We start from the raw sequence: 17983 nt of genomic DNA, 5'->3' as shown, positions 1-17983 counted from the left end.
CAATAAAATAATCTTTTTTGAAAGATTTTTCTAGAAACCATATAATATGTATATATTAATATATAATTCTATAGTCTTTGGATTTATTCTGTAAACATATTCTGTCTGTACCATGTTAAAAGAATTTTTACATCATTTCTTGTTTTGCAAACAACTCAGACATTTATTAATTTACAAAAAAACACAAATGCAAAGTAATAAATTTGGCTTCTTTTTCCCAAAAAAATGGGAAATACATCTTGGTAAAGAAATTTTAAATTATTTTTACACACCAGTTGGTTGTTGGGATTTATAGTTTTATCAAGAAAAAAAAAGGCAAAAATCCTCCCCAAAACAAAAAGTCCCCCCAAAACCCACAAAAAAACAAAACATTAACTGATTAATATATAAAACTGTTTACAACAATATCGTAAGCAAGAAACAATAACTGATCAGAAAACACCCTGCTTTAAAGTAATTTTCACACAGATTTCTACTATAGTGCAGTTCACTCCCAACAACTGTGAGCCCATTAAGAGCACTCCTGTACATTCAAAGACATAACAAAATGATACAGTATTTATTGCAACAACAAATTAAAGGTTGTTATAATATATATAACTTAAATACCCCGCCCCTAGTGATAAAGTGGCTTCTTATTCCTTAAACATAGAAATTCTGCTCTTCATTGTAGAAAGATGAAGTCCTTTCATCAAAAGGCACATTCTTATCTGCAAAAAACAAAACAAAAACAAAAACTATAAATGTTCATCCCAGAATAAACTTAAACACATTTTAAAATATCCCCAAAGATTTGGCCTGGCAGGAAGGTAATGAAAGTATTTAATGTAAGGGAATTACAATGAATGGCACTGAATAAAACAAACGATTATTTTGCCTATATTAATTAAATCAGACCCCATCTTTTGAATTATAATTCTAACATTTCCAAAGAGATTTTATATGGTAGTGACATGTAGAAGAAGTACAGGCAAATCTATTTCAAATATATAGTCTCATGTGAAAACAGGAGTGACCATAATACTTAATGCTTTGATTTATTTAAAACAGGGCCTGCAACCTATTCAGCTATGTGTGCTAAGTTTAGTACTTAAATACATCACCAAACATATACCGAGCTATTATCTGCCAGAAAGAATGCTTGATACTGGGGAAGATGGTGATGACAAAAAAGAAAAAAAGAGAAAAATAATAAACATTATTCCCTGCTCTTGTTATAGAACCACAAATAAAGGGCAGAAATCACTCAGAGGACAAAAAACCTGGCCTAGAAAGGAAGTCTGAATTCTAATACCATCTTGGTCAATTATTTACTGGATAAGTTCTTCTTAAGAATGGCATAAAACAGGGATGCCTGGGTAGCTCAGTCAGTTAAGCATCCAACTTCAGGTCAGGTCATGATCTGGTTCATGAGTTCAAGCCCCACAGTGGGCTCTGCACTAGTAGTGAGGAGTCTGCTTGGGGTTCTCTCTCTCTCTCTCTCTCTCTCTCTCTCTCTCTCTCTCTCTCTCTCTTTCTCCCACCCTCTCCCCCTCTCTCTCTTGCTCCCCCTGCCCCTTCCCCACTTGCTCACTCTCTCTCTCTCAAAATAAAGACATAAACTTAATTTAAAAAAATTTTTAAAAATAAAAAAAAAAGTAAAGAAAATGGGATAAAACAGGGGCACCTGGGTGGCTCAGTCGGTTAAACATCTGACTCTTGGTTTCAGCTCAGGTCATGATCTCATAGTTTGTGAATTCGAGCCCTGCATTAGCCTCTGCATTGACACTGTGGAGCCTGCTTGAGATTCTCTTTCTCCCTCTGTCTCTCTCTGCCCCTCCCCTGTTCATGCTCTCTCTCCTCAAAAATAAATAAACAAACAAAAAAAAATCTGCTTATTAAAGCTTTTTAAAAAAGAATGAGATAAAACAGTTTCCAAGAATTTAAGGATGTCTTTTTATGGAAACCTTCAGGATGAAAACAGAAAACTATTATAATAAGAGTCCAAGAGCTGGGAAAGAGTTGAGAGATGCAGACCAATCACACTATTTGTCAGGTGACATGGTAAGGAAGAAAAGCCAAGATTCAAGAAACAGAATTAAGGAGATTCAGTTATCAATGACAGAAGCTCAAGAAGCATTTCAGTCTACATAATCATATTGTGTTGCTCCTTATTTTACCACAGCACTCCTCAGTCATGAGGATTTAGTCACAGAAGTTTAAAGATTATATCAGATTAGATTAGCTGCTCTATCGTTCTATTGACAGAATTCCCACTGCACACACATACACAAAAAGCTACTCTGTTTACATGGGATTCCTACTCATACTGCTCTGCAAAACAGCTACTCGTGAACGCTAATTCCTTAAAACACATACATTCATTCTGTGACCTCCAAACCCAAATATTTCTCTTACTAGCTGCCGAATTTAACCTTCAGAAAACATCTTGAATAGTTAGGGTGACATATTATAAGCTGTGTATTTAACACTAATCTACTTTTTGTTTGCTGATAAAAATATGGACTCATTTTTGTCTTTGTTTTTGCTAGTAAAAGGGGGTGGAGGTGTATTGGGAAGAATATAGTTCTGAGAAATTTTGACTTTCTGATAAAGAGACTGAGGTGGGGTGGGTTCTTGCCTACCACCCTCTTGTTACCCGAAACACAGATGTGGTGGCTGAAATTACAGCAGTCATATAACCAGGATAAGACAAGCATGAGGAAAGGCTGGAGAAAAGTGCATAAATTTAGACTCTGATCAAACAGCCATTGAGTCAATGTCAGGAGCCAACTACTACAGATTTCTTATGACATGACAGAAACTCTTGAATTCAGAAAAACTTCTGCTATTTTATGTTCTTTATTAAAATAGGGAAAAGTAAAAAAGTTGTAGGAAATAGTCAATCATAGAGAAGCAGAGAGTAGAATGGTGGTTGTTGGGGGCTGAGGGAGAATGAAATGCAGAATTGCTATTCTATGGGTATAAAATTTCAGTTATGCAAGATGAGTAAGTTCTAGATATTTGTCATACAGCGTTGCACCTATAGTTAATAATATTGTATTGTGTACCTAAAAATTTAAGAAAGTAGAGCTCATGTATTCTTAACACAATAAAAAAAAATCACCATGCTCTTCTATGAGGTAAAGCAACTGTGCAGTTTTTAATAATTTTTATGGAAACCTCAGTTTGAGTACTTTTCAAACCTCAAGAATGTTTTCTCTCTTCATATTACAAAATGCTGCAATAATAAAAAAAAGTCATTATTTTCAAGGACAACTTAAAAGCTACCTCAGAAAATCTTTTATTTTTTTTTTTTTATTTTTTTTTTTTTAATTTTTTTTTTCAATGTTTATTTATTTTTGGGACAGAGAGAGACAGAGCATGAACGGGGGAGGGGCAGAGTGAGAGGGAGACACAGAATCGGAAACAGGCTCCAGACTCCGAGCCATCAGCCCGGAGCCTGACGCGGGGCTCGAACTCACGGACCGCGAGATCGTGACCTGGCTGAAGTCGGACGCTTAACCGACTGCGCCACCCAGGCGCCCCAGAAAATCTTAAACTATCAAAACAGCTACAAATCCAAATCAAGTTAAAAAAAATGTCTTAGTGCAGTCAAGAGTATTGTTACTCTTTATTCATTTAAATAAATTTGCAAATATTAGATGCCTGTTTTTTTTTTTTTTTTTTTTTTTTTGTGTCTCCTCCCAAATTCTTTTAAAGAAGATACAGTATCTATGGATCTGGAAGGATGAATAATATCTGAGAACACTAGGAAAGGTTAATGACTTAATAATTGTGTTTATAACTTTTCTGTCCATAAACTTGAGGTCTTTGTCCCTATATTGTCTTTAACCCCATTCAGGCACATCAGCCTCATGGGGTAGCTATGCTCTGCCTCCCGTATCTGTCTATCTCAACTTAGAGGGACTACAATCCAAACAGTCACAGCGGGGTATAAATCCTGAACAAAAGCAGCAAGCATTTCATTAAATGGATCAACTGCTATATGGACAGAAATTTGTGATTTAACTGTTGTAGAAGTGTTCATTTAATAGAATTAATTTAAACCAGATCAAGCAAACATTTTTGCTCTAGGTCTGTTCTGTCCAACAGCCACTAGTCACATCTGGCAATTTAACTGTAATTTCAATTAGTTAAAATCCAGTAAAATTAAAACTTCAGTTTCTTAGTCACACTAGTCAAATTCAAATGTACGAGTCACATGTGGTTAGTAGCTATCAAATTAAATAGGATAACTCCAGATCATGCAATGAGATGAGAAAGGGCATTACCAAAAAATCTGATGTTACATAACATTTGTTAAAATAACATACAAATAATTCATGTTCTTGGGGCACCTGGGTGGCTCAGTCGGTTGAGTGTCTGACTTTGGCTCAGGTCATGATCTCACGGTTTGTGGGTTCAAGCGCTGTGTCGGGCTTTGTGCTGACAGCTCAGAGCCTAGAGCCTGCTTTGGATTCTGTGTCTCCCTCTCTCTCTGCCCCTCCCCTGCTCACACTCTCTCTTTAAAAAAAAAATAAACATTAAAAAATAAATAAAAATAACTCATGTTCTTATGCACATTGTGATGTCTAATTAATGGAGCAAGGCAAATTTTCTTCTAAGGCTCAATGTCCACAGAAAAAACATACAACAACAACAACAAAAACAACAGGGTCATCTGGGTGGCTCAGTTGGTTGAGCATCCGACTTCAGTTCAGGTCATGATCCCACTAATCGTGAGTTTGAGCCCCACATCAGGCTCTGTGCTGACAGCTCAGAGCCTGGAGCCTGCTTCAGATTCTGTGTCTCCCCATCTCTACCCCTCCCCTGCTCACACTCTGTGTCTGTCTCTCTCAAAAATAAATAAACATTAAAAAAAAAACAAAAAACATTAAGGCTCTCTTTTATTACCTTTTATTAATTATTACTTTTATCATTTAAATAATGACAAAGTTGCATAGTACCCTTTAAATGGATAAAGTACAGACTAAACGTAACATTACCAATTTTGATCTAAAATAAACATTAGTACTTTGACATACTCTTATATTCTATTTACTTTGAATACTCTTAGTGTTTATTCTGATAATATGTTTCACAGTGAAAGTAGTGTTTTAGGAATTAGAACTATTTTCAGATTGGTAACTGAATAAGACCTTCTTAATGAGTGTTTCTGGTTAAATACTTATATATCAAATCTGCTTTCTAATTCTGATATAGTGATGTTAATATGAAAAAAATATTTTGTGGTCAAGTAACATTGAGCACAAATGTAATGAAGACATATATATTAAATTTAATGAAGCAGAATAGAAGTAGCTAAGAAGCAAATTTAGGGTTTTAAAAATTACATACTTGAAAAAATAGAGGTTAGAGTGGGAGAGAGCCAAAGCATAAGACTCTTAAAAACTGAGAACAAACTGAGGGTTGATTGGGGGGGGGGGGGGGGGGGGGGGGGAGGGAGGGAAGGGTAGGTGATGGGCATTGAAGAAGGCATCTTTTGAGATGAGCACTGGGTGTTGTATGGAAACCAATTTGACAATAAATGACATACATTAAAAAAAAATTACATACTTGATAAAAATGACTAAAACAGCCTTGAAGTGATGTAAGTGCCAGCTTTTAGAAGCTGCTACCAAGCCTGTTAAACTGTCCTGTGGTGTACATCATTATAAAATACTACTGGTTATTTTAATGTTTGGTGGAAATCAAACAGAATAGCAAGAAAGTATTGTTCCCATTTGTTGTACATTGTTTTAAACTGTTTTGGGGACTGGTTATGAGTATTTGTTTCCAATATTTTTCTTTGAGGAAAAAGGGACTTTTTAGTCAGTATATGCTGATTCCTCAACAGTTTTTCTATGCAAGAGGGCTGAAACATCCTACACAACACTTAAAAACCGACATTTGCTTTTTAGTTTTGTGATTTCTTTGTGCAAAAAATTTTAGTAACCAAACATAAGAAATCACCTCTCATTTACAAAATTAGGATATCAATAGTAAATTCAAGAGAAGTTATATTAACCAAGTTGCTCAAGTTACTTTTTTTCCCATTCATATATTTTCCCAATTTCACCATATTAATATTAATGTTTAAAGTACTACATATGAGGACACTGCTGGATAACTCCGCAATATCCACTGGAACACAAATGATAATTCTTACCTAATTATGGTACTTCCATTTTCCTTCCCAGGAGTTTAGTTTAGAAATGGCCACATGACCAGTGATATGGAAAGCAAAAACAAAAACAACCTTATTTAGAATTTCTGGGGAAACTTTTCTCATTCCTAAGAAAGGGATACAAGAGAGCAAGTCACTAACTTCCACTGAAAGTGCCATTCTAGATATGTTTGTAGAAACTGCTGGCACCGTCCTATTATCAGCCTGAAAATAAAGCCAACACATGAAGATATGCAGAACCAAGGGGACTGCAAAGAAAAGAAGCCACAGTCTTAAGGTACTGTGTCCAGAGTTAACCCTGTGACATACTATTATGTGAAATAATAAATTTCCTTGAATAAACTTAGATGAAACCATATATTGGCAGTTTCATATGGTTCCATCTAATACAAAGAAACAGTGAAAATAACTACCCCAAATCCTACCAACAACAAACATTAAAATTCTGATGTATTAAAAACCAAAGTAAAAACACTCCTCTCAGAAAGAGCTGACTACAAAAAGATAGTTTGAGGCTGTGATAAAATTCTAAGCAAGGAAATTCATTTGCCTCTCTGGAAATAACTTGCTTCCTGTTATTTTGTGGATAGAATCTGGAAAATAAAGAGGAACTAATTTTAGAAAGAACTTAAACAATGAAGGCAGCATCAGTAAGAGCTGATCCCACAAGAATTACTAGCAGTTATACTCTAAGACTAATATGATTCTGCACTGCAGTTGGCAAAGTAGGCATATCATAATATTTACATTCCTTATTTTTAGGGTCCTCGTTTGCAAAATAAAGAGTAATAGCAAGTGCTGATATAAAAGACAGAATGAAGAGAATTTAGAATTATTCTCTTTATTATAAAGGTATAAATCAAGTAAATATTTAAAAAATGGAATTAGGTTACAGTAGGAAGAGAAACCTATTATTTAAACTCTCTGAGACTCAAACATCCTAATCTTTAAAATAAGACCAATGTGGGAGTGGGGGGTGGCAGTGCCTGGGTGGCTCAGTCTATTAAGCCTTGGACTTCAGCTCAGGTCATGATCTCATGGTTTATGGGTTTGAGCCCCACATCAGGCTCTGCACTATCAGCTCAAAGCTTGGAGCCTGCTTCGGATTCTGAGTCTCCCTCTCTCCCTGTCCCTCCCCCGCTTGTGCTCTCTTTCTCAAAAAATAAATAAACATTAAAAAAAAAAAAGACCAACAGCAACTACTTTGCAAGACTGTCTTGATGATTTCATAGTACATGTAAGGAACCCAGTACAGTGTCTGCTATATCCTCCACTAAAGTAGGTAAAGTAGGTACCTACTAACAAATGACTATTGTAATTGCTCCTATTGTAGTTCTCTGATCCCACTCAGTCCAGGCTCCCCACTGGGTTCATTGATAATATCCCTTATCTTATCACTCTAAAGACATTTCTACCAATATCATCCATTCCCTTGATTTCTTCTATCATTTATACAGTAGGACTTCAGGTAAGTCTTTGGTGAACGTCCTCTTTCAGGGCCTAAAATGACCTTATAATACACTCTCCACAGAAGTACTAATTTTCCCTCTATATTAACTTTTTAAAAGTGTATTTGTTTGTTTTGAGAGAGCAAGAGTGCGTGGGCGGGGGAGGGGCAGAGAGAGAGAGAGAGAGAGAGAGAGAGATCTCAGGAATCCCATGAGATCATGACCTGAGCCCAAATCAAGAGTTGGATCTTTGACTGAGCCACATTGGTGCCCCTCCCCTCTTTTTAATGGGAGAAGCAAATGGTATCAACCCTGATTATCTGTTACTAAAGTCAGTCACAATGAGATCTGTATGTATCTTTCCCACAAGATAAATATGAAATGTTGACTAAATTGATGGAATTATTCATGTTTATGCATGTTTAATTTCTAACATCAACATTAGAGGATCAGAGCTTTGCTCATTGAATCAGCTTCAAATGAAGTAGCAGAGTTTGGACTGTGTATCTCATTACAGACAATAATCTCTGAACTACAGAAGGTAACAGGAATATAAACACATAGCTAGTCACAAAGTAGAAAAGAAATGTGTCCACCTTCCCCAAAGTGAAAGACATTTCAAAAAAAGGGTCTGTAACTGTACAGACTATGAAAAAATTCAAAGCAGAGGTCTAGAATCAGTGTAGGTGTTATTTAAATGATGCTTAATATTGTTTGAAAAGGAATAAAAAGGGAGAATAGAATAATGGTTTGATGTTTGCTTCTTGGTGTATGGAAATATCCATCTCATTGCTCATTTTGCAAAAGTAGCTCTGGCCTAGTGAAGAACATTACCCCTGATTGTGCCAAGGTCAAAAACCAATTAGGTGAGGGGTTCCTGGGTAGCTCAGTCGTTAAGCGTCCGACTTCAGCTCAGGTCATGATCTCACAGTTTGCGAGTTCGAGCCCTGTGTTGGGCTCTGTGCTGACAGCTCAGAGCCTGGAGCCTGCTTTGGATTCTGTGTCTCCTCCTGTCTCTGCCCCTCCCATGCTCATGCTCTCTCTCTCTCTCTCTCTGTCTCTCAATAGTAAATTAAAACATTAAAACATTAAATTAAAACATTAAAAAAAAAAGGGTGGGGGGGCCTGGGTGGCTCAGTGGGTTAAGCCTCCGATTTCGGCTCAGGTCATGATCTTGTGGTTTGTGAGTTCGAGCCCCACATCGGGCTCTGTGCTGACAGCTCAGTACCTGGAGCCTGCTTCTGATTCTGTGCCTCCCTCTCTCTGCCCCTCTCCCCATTCACACTCTGTCTCTCTCTCAAAAAAAACAAATAAACATTAAAAATTTATCAAAAAAAAACCAATTAGGGGAATCTCAAGTCTAGTCAAGATTTCTTTGTTCTGTATTCCTGGCCTACTACATTATTAACTATATAAAGATGGCTTTTTTTTTTTTTTTTTTTTTTTGTCTAATTTTGTTCACCACCATATATCTTAGTAGAGTATTTGGGGACAAATGACAGGCAGTTTATCACTGCTCTTAATGAAAAAATAAATTCATGAAATTTGCTATGTCCACTGGGATGTCTTATATTTTCATGGTTAAAACTGATTTTCACACTCTTTGACCCATAATCTCAGTACTAGAAATTTACTCTGAAAATGCACATGCACAAGGTTATTCATCGTAGTATAACTTGTAATTGCAAAGTAATTAAAACTATCTAAATGTCAAAGCATAGGCAATGGATTGAATAAACCATGGTACCTACACACCATGGGGTACTATGAAGGTGTTAAAAATGAAAAATATCTTTATGAACTCATAAAGCATGACTCACAGGAGATATTACAAAGCAACAAAAAGGTATAAAATAACATATATTATACCTTTTGTGTAAAAAAGAGGAAAGCATAAGAAATACATATTTCTGCCAACTTCTATAAAAAAAAAACACAGGGTAGATAAACCATAAAATAATGAAACCGATTACCTAAAGGGGTGAGGTGGGGAAAATGACATGTAAAGAATATAAGAGGGAATGCTATTTCTGAGTGTATGTGTGTGTATATTTTTCAAAAAAAAAATGTGTATAGTTTTTACTTTTGGAAGCATGTTAGTACTTTTCATATTAAAAATGCCAATGAAAATGGGAAGGGGAGGAAAAATCTGAAACAAAAAGCAAACTCAAATGACTTAAATTATATTTCAAGTGATTATGATAATCACACTAAAGAGGGGAGGAAAAGAGAACCAAGCCAAATCACGTACATATCTAACTATATATTCTGTCTTGGGCAAGATGAGGTTGTAAAGAGAGAACTAACAAACTCTAAACCTTAGCTGGCTTGTTTATCATAGTGCCATAGGTTAAGCAATTCTGAAACTGTATTAATATTATTTTAGGAATAAGCAACTGAGTAAATGTGCTGATGTTGTTGGGATCCAGAACATTGTTGGAAGTCATTCTCGTGACAGAACAAAGAGAATGCAGCTATGGAAAAGGAAGAAGGCAAGAAAGAACCCAGTACTGATAGACCAGCATGATAGAATGGGAGGTATGAAGTAATACTATGTAAAGTTTATGTATATATGTGAATACGCATGTTTATATGGGCATGCGTGTGTGTGCCCACACATTTCATAGCCCTATTGGCTGAAAGGACCAAGAAGTTAGGACACACTTTAGTAACAAAGAGCTCATTTAGGGGCCACTAACAGAAACCAAAGCTCTTGGGGCGCCTGGGTGGCACAGTCGGTTAAGCATCCGACTTCAGCCAGGTCACGATCTCGCGGTCCGTGAGTTCGAGCCCCGCGTCAGGCTCTGGGCTGATGGCTCAGAGCCTGGAGCCTGTTTCCGATTCTGTGTCTCCCTCTCTCTCTGCCCCTCCCCTGTTCATGCTCTGTCTCTCTCTGTCCCAAAAATAAATAAACGTTGAAAAAAAAAATTTAAAAAAATAAAAAAAAAAAAAGAAACCAAAGCTCTTTGGAGAAATGGCTGATTCCATCACTAGGGCAGGATAGATACAAAATGAGCCTGGAATAGCTTATTAGGCCAGAAAGTAAGGAAGTGCTTTAAAAACAATGGGAGCAAATCACAAGGATACAGAAGCCAGCTTGAAGAGGCTCCCACTGGCAAGTACAACAATGAATTATACACCACTGAAACAAGAGAAGAATCATGATTCTATACTGTCAATAGTTAGATAAATGAATGCAGAAGGAACGAGGAAAAGCTCTTGCTTACACTATAGTATCAATGCTAATTGGTAAATATGAAGGAAATGTTGAAGTTGGAAAATCATTACTTTGCAACTATCACAGTGAAGATCAGATCCGGCAAGAATTAAGACGAATGACTGCTAGACCTAGGGGAAAATTTTGATAAGAATATTTTCTGGGGCGCCTGGGTGGCTCAGTCGGTTGAGCGTCCGACTTCGGCTCAGGTCGTGATCTTGCGGTTTGTGAGTTTGGGCCGCGTTGGGCCCTGGGCTGACAGCTCGGAGCCTGGAGCCTGCTTCGGATTCTGTGTCTCCTTCTCTCTCTGCCCCCCCCCCCCCACTTGTGCTCTGTCTCTCTCTGCCTATCAAAAATAAATAAATGCAAAAAAAAAATTAAAAAAGAAAGAATATTTTCTGGATTTTAAAATATCTTCTTAGTTGCAGTGAGGAAAAAATTGTAACATACTAGAGAAACTGGGCAAAACTTTAGATAGGTGCATCAAAATTACTACTGCTAATGAAGGAAAGAAGGACAATGTGTGTCTCCAGATATGATAGCCTGAGAAAGTACTTCAGGTAAGAATGTATAACCTGGATCTAATTACAAGGAAACATCAGAACATTAGGTAAACATAAAATGAGGGAGATACATTTTTCTGTAGCTACACTATGAGGTAGAACACAAAAGAAGAAATGTAGTAAAATGTGTTGTTTTTATTTAAATTCTAGTTAGTTAACATATAATGTAATATTGGTTTCAGCAGTGGAAATTAGTGATTAATCACTTAGGTACAACACCCGATGCTCATCACAGCAAGTGCCCTCCATAATACCCATCACTCACTTAGCCTATCCCCTGCCTACCTTCCCTCCAGCAACCCTCAGTTTGTTCTCTACAGTTAGTTAAGAGTCTCTTAAGTAAAATGTTAACAATAGGTAAATCTAGATTTAAAAATAATAGGATATTCTGGGATGCCTGGGTGGCTCAGTCAGTTAAGCATCTGACTTCAGCTCAGGTCATGATCTCACAGTTTGTGAGTTCGAGCCCCGCGTCGGGCTCTGTGCTGACAGCTCAGAGCCTGGAGCCTGCTTCAGATTCTGCGCCTCCCTCTCTCTCTGCCCTTCCCCCGCTCTTGCTCTGTCTCCTTCTCTCAAGAATAAACATTAAAAACCATTGAAAAAAAAATAGGATATTCTTTGTACTATTTTTATTCTTAGGACTTTTCTGAAATTATTCCCAAACAAAAAGTTGTTTTTTTTTTTTTTTTCCGAAAGTAGTGCATAAATATATGTTCTTGGGGGAAAAAAAAATCAACATAGAAAGATATAGAAACAAAAATGAAAATGAACTGTCAACCTCCCAATCTCAACCTTTCGTCACTAGAAGTTAACATTCACAAAGTTAGATTTTTTTTTTCTTTTTCTGTTCTGTTTTTGTTGCTCTATTGTATCCCAGGTCAGCGCTAGGCACTAAACAGTTGCTGTGTAAATTGCTTCTCAATCATTTATTTCTTGGATCAATAAATGAATGAATGAATGAATGAATGAATATGTAAGCACTGTTTATTTACTGTTCTCCCTACTTTAATCAAACATATCTACATTACAGTTTTTTCTACGTCTTTTTTTAAATAAGTGGAGTCATACATAGTAGTAAAAGATTATCACTGGGGTGCCTGGGTGGCTCAGTCGGTTAAGTATCCGACTTCAGCTCAGGTCATGATCTCACACTCCATGAGTTCAAGCCCCGCATCGGACTTTGTGCTGACAGCTCAGAGCCTGGAGCCTGCTTCAGATTCTGTGTCTCCCCCTCTTTCTGCCCCTCCCCTGCTCATGCTTTGTCTCTGTCTCAAAAGTAAAAATAAAAACATTAAAAAATAATAATAAAAAAATAAATAAAAGATTATCACTGATAATTAGAATTACCCCTGAAACATGCTTTCCTATTATTATAACCATTTCTCCCACCTCAACTCTCCAAACACAGTTTCTAAATCTGGTTCCTAATACCTTTCAAAGGCTCTTGAATAATTAACTCCTTTCCATTTCTCTTGCTATCACTCTACTACTGGCCACCCCATGTACTTGCACCATCTAACTGGTCTTCCTGGTTGCCTTACTCCTTATCTTACTTTCCTCCAATCTATGTAATCTTCAAAACACAACTTTGATTATGTTTCCTATCTTAAAATTTTCTAAGTGGCTTTTCATAACCTGTAGAATAATTTCTCACTGATTGTCATGGATCATGATCTGCCTTTTGATTCTTTGTTCTTCCTTGCTCATCACTCTTACTTTTGCATTCAAACCTCAAAAATTATTCACTCATTCATTTATTCTCACATAGATTAACATAGCATCTATTTAACTTCTTTTAGTTATATTTTATTACTTTTTAAACTTTACTTTTTAGAGAGAGGGAGTGAGCAATCAGGGCAGAGGGGGATGGGGAAGGGGGAAGAGAGGAAGAGAGAGAGAGAGAGAGAAAGAGAGAGAGAGAGAGAGAGAGAGAGAGAGAGAGAGAGAGAGAGGGAGAGAGGATCTTAAGCAGGCTCAGCGCTCAACATGGAGCCTGACATGGGGCTCAATCTCACAATTGAGCTGAAATCAAGAGTTGGATGCTTAACTGACTGAGCCACCCAGGCACCCCAGCATCTATTTAACTTCTTTTAGATTCTCGAATACTCTATATTCTCTTTTGCCTCTTGTGTTGTGTGCCTGCTGTTCTCTCTCCAACTCCCACCTCTACATCCACCTTTAATGTTGCTAATTTTTGCTCATTTTTCAGTATCCATTAACATATCACGTCTAAGAGGCTTTTCTGAACCATTAGTTTTTGCTTAAGTGTTCTATGTCCCTAGTACAAGTTCTCATACCACCCTGTATTTACTGTTTATGTAACTCTAATGTCTAGCTCCCTAATAGAACACAAAATTCATGAAAAGTGGGCAACAAGAGTGGTGTAAGTATTAGAGAAAGGTCTGTGGTGAGGCAGGATACAAAATAAAAGATAACTACAGCTAATCACATCTCATGGAAACCATTCCCTCCTTTACATGCCTCCTATATTCCTTGGTTCTTTCCCTCTCCATCCTTCAGCTCTTCTAGGCCACCTTCTCCACTACTACAAGACATACTCTTCTACAACATGAATCTGATTATCTGATTACATACACTCCACATAACACCAATGGTTCCCCATTGACAGCAGGTTGATACCAAACTCCTTAGCAGATTTTAAAACTACACATTTCCCTCAAAAAAAAACAAAAAACAAAAAACAAAAAACAAAAAAACTTGCACATTCCTATGTCCTGCCAGAGCTGATCCTCCCATCCTTACATGTAATAAAAATCCAAGATTTCTGTACTCATGGTATTTGTAACTAAATCTGGACTCTAGTTTTCTTTTGCCCAAAAAATCTCCTCTCTATTCCAACATGTCTTTCCCTAGTGAAGGGATTTTTTTTACTACCTCCTTTCTTCATTCCATCTGCTTTGAAACTAAGTCCATAGCCGTTTAACTCTGCTTATCCAAACTTCTTAGGAAGCATCTTAACAGTCAGCAAGAATAGATCTGAGAATAGATATCAGACCAATCAGACCACTAATACCACAATTTGCACAAAAACATGATTTACAAATAGAATAACAGACTAAAATCAAACTATTTTCAGAATGCAAAAAGAAAATCAAGTTTGTTAATATTTCTCTTTCTTTCTCTTTCTCACGCACATACGCACACAGACTTACTACATGTTACATGTAGCAGCTGAAAGAACAAAGCTCTACAAGGAGACCTACAATAAAGATTTCTTGTGGGGATGATATTCTATTTATACCTATTTTAGCAAAGCAATGTGCATGTGATCTATTGGTTGGGTAAAACAAAGAACTTCATTAAATAGAACTAAATAAAATCTGTTAGGATAAAAACTGCTAAATGAAATACTGTATTTTTTCTACTTTATTTTTTCACTTTACTTATCAAGAACTTGCCTCCTAATTCATGGAATGAAACTGTCCAACACTTACTTACCTTCGAGGATGATTGGCATCAAACAAAGTGTTATCATCATCCTCATCATCTTGTTCTAAAGGTGTCAACTCCATGTTTTCTATGTTAGTATCCAAAACTCCGTATCTCCTAGTCTTTCGGTTTCTTCTTCTCATCCTATTAAATAGAGCATATTAATAAATAAAAATTATTTGGATATGGCATAATGATCCTTATTTTATATGTAATTATAAGTGAAAAATAAATTATCCCTCTGTTGCTGACATACGAGGCACTCAATATCAGAATGGCTACGTTTCAGAAATGGAAATGATCTACTACCTAGGATTATTTATGAAACAAAATCTATCCTAATCCTACATGTTGTGTACCATTTCTTCTGTCTGACACATTCTCTTCTCAATAAGCTTATGGTATAGACAGATAAACTTTTAAGCCTTAGTTTGGGTACCATGTTTTCACCGAAGCTTTCTATTCCAGCCTTTTCCCTACTTCCTCTATGCCTTCTTCCCATTGGGCAGGATTAGGTATTTTCTGCCCCACTAAGAAACTCTATGTGATACATGTTCAAATTCTACACTAAGTAGCTTACAAACCTGGCTGCATATTAGAATCACCTAGGGTATTTTAAAAAGCTCCACACTTAGTCCATATCTCCACATAATTAAATCAAGATTTTCCAAGGAGAGGAACTAAGCATCAGTATTTTGTTAAAGTTCTCCAAGTTATTCCAATGTGCTGAAAACCACTGTCTCAAGTCAGTGGTTCCTGAAGTGTCATTTCCTGGACTAGCAGAATCATAATCATCTAGGAATTTATTAGAAGTGTAAATCCTCATGCCCATTCAGACCTACTGAATATGAAACTTTGAACTTGGGGCCAAGATCCCTACATTTTAACACTTCTTGTCAGTATGATACATGCTAAAGTTTCAGAACCACTGCCTTAGAGGACAGAAAATATTTTAGGGTGCTAAACATTAATCATTATTTGAATTCATATGGAAGTCTCTGACTTAGGATTGCACTCTAAGGTTTTCTCTCACATAACTTGTTCTTTTCCTTCAAATTATTTATCTCAGTTTGCATTTATATTTACTTGTAGATATGGTTATTTGAGTGTTTATTTGCCTCTCTCTTCCACTAAGTTCCAGGAGGGCAGCTATAGATGCCTTGTTTGCCATTGTATTACTGCTTTGTACAACAGTTTCTGATTGATTAGGACGCTCCTTAAATACTTGAGGGTCTCAATGATACATTCTAGCTCAGTGATCCAAATCTGATCCTACAATCAATGCCTAAGTCACCTCCAATGCAATAACCTCAAATCCATACACAAGAAAATATGTTTTACACAAGTTTCTATGGGAGGTTAAAAACAAAACAGAAGATATTTCAGTAACAACATATATGTTTATCCTTCTGGGTCACTTTATATGATGTTGTAAGTGTAAAAAGATATACTATGACTACAGTGCCAACTGGGAAAAGCTATACAAGCCTCTGTAAAGATGATAGTGGATCCCCTGAGAGACAAACTGTCTCACACATATACATACTCAAGAAATATTTGACTCTTATGAAGCATCAAGCATTGTGCTAGCTTCTGAGGGTAAAATACCCGGTCTCAGTGATGAAAATTTAGAAAATACTACTAAGTCTGGACAAAAAACAAGAAAAGATCCACCAGTCACTGCCTATAGATCTATTTATATGCCTACCCAAACATGTTGGAACAGGAAACAAGAAGTTTCAGTATAGTATTTAAAACTACAAATGCAACCAATGTAAGAGTTAATACTAATGTTAAAACTAATAAAATAAAATAAAATAAAATAAAATAAAATAAAATAAAATAAAAACAGCAAAAAGTAAAAATAGCAATAAGTAGTATAAGCTAGTCTTTTATATGGCAAGAAACTAAATGGTTAGGTTGTTAAATTAGTAAGCACATCCATGTGTGCATGTCTGTATGTATGTATATGTGTGCAAGCACATTCATACACACTCACACCCATGTAGAGATCAGAAATCTAAACTTTTTCTGCAAAGGATCATATAGTAAATATTACAGACTCTGTAGCAATCACATACAGTCACTTGTCACATATTCACCTTAATTTTTTGCTGTTGTTACTTTGGTTTTTTACAACCCTTTAAAAATGTAAAAAAAGAAAAAAAATCTTGACTGATAGGTCTTAAAAAAATAGATCAAGAAACCACATGTGACTGATGGGCCATAGTTTACCAGCCTGTGATTTAGACTAATAAAGGCATTCACAGAAAAACTAAGAAAATAAAAGTACTGATCCCGGAAATAGGAAAAGCACAAGGGAGATATACCTAACTAATGGTTCTTTTGAACTACATAATTCAATAACCTTTGTCATGCATTCCTTTGGTTTCAAAAAGTGAATACACAAGAGTAAGTGAAGGGATGTGGCAGTGTAAGTTAAGGATATTCAGAGTTAGAATTTCTCCTCTTCCCTTTTGCCAGTCTTTCACTCAATTTTCTAAATCATGTGGCTTTTCAAACATTCTGGCATTTTCACTAAACAAAGAAGAAATTAATGTCATGTGAATTATTTTTGATCCTTCCAGGTCATATATTATTTATCAAAGAGTCAATACGTCAGTAACCTAGTCATAGTCGGTCACAGGATACCTTGGCAAGTATTAAAAAAGGGAATGATACAAACGTAGACCTTAAGGACTTGAAATTTTATCCCAGCTGACACTCCTCTCCACTCCCAAGGTCTTCATTGTTTCTTGAATGAATCTTTCAGTGAGTGGCTGAACTAATCTGGCTAATCATGCTATTTTCTATACTTTGTATAGTGTAAATGTTTGACTATATCGGTATGAGTGAGCACTCTGTTACTTATTTTAGCTTGCACTGTTTTTTATCATTTATATAAATGCTGTCTTCCAAACATGAATCTAAGCTCTTTAAAAACAAGAACCTACAGAGAAACTACATTGTTAGGCACCCAATAAACAGGGGAATGCTGTTCAATTTAAGTGAAGTTAGCATGTTGGGGCGCCTGGGTGGCTCATTCAGTTAAAGCATCTGGCTCTTGACTTAGGCTCAGGGCATCATCTTACGGTTTATGAGATCGAGCCCTGTGTCAGGCTCTGTGCTGACAGCA

General features: G+C 36.4%; 1 protein-coding gene across 2 annotated transcripts in view; it reads right to left on the bottom strand.

Annotated features, from left to right (window-relative positions):
• Positions 1-369: 369 nt before the first annotated feature.
• The window catches only part of FAM174A (family with sequence similarity 174 member A), a 37693-nt gene continuing 20079 nt past the window's right edge, over positions 370-17983 (bottom strand). The window contains exons 2-3 of one of the 2 annotated variants that reach the window (XM_030325590.1): positions 14857-14991; positions 370-710 (exon numbers count right to left, since the gene is read on the bottom strand). In XM_030325590.1, coding sequence (XP_030181450.1) covers positions 707-710; positions 14857-14991 — 139 coding nt within the window. In that variant the 3' untranslated portion in view covers positions 370-706. Of the gene's footprint in view, positions 711-14852; positions 14992-17983 lie in introns of those variants that run through there. The other variant, XM_030325596.1, reaches the window with a different exon arrangement.

The sequence above is a fragment of the Lynx canadensis genome, chromosome A1, assembly GCF_007474595.2.
Source record: "Lynx canadensis isolate LIC74 chromosome A1, mLynCan4.pri.v2, whole genome shotgun sequence".
Classification (NCBI taxonomy): Eukaryota; Metazoa; Chordata; class Mammalia; order Carnivora; family Felidae; genus Lynx; species Lynx canadensis.
The sequence above is the reverse complement of the archived record's forward strand: the minus strand, read 5'-3'. Positions and strand labels throughout refer to the sequence as shown.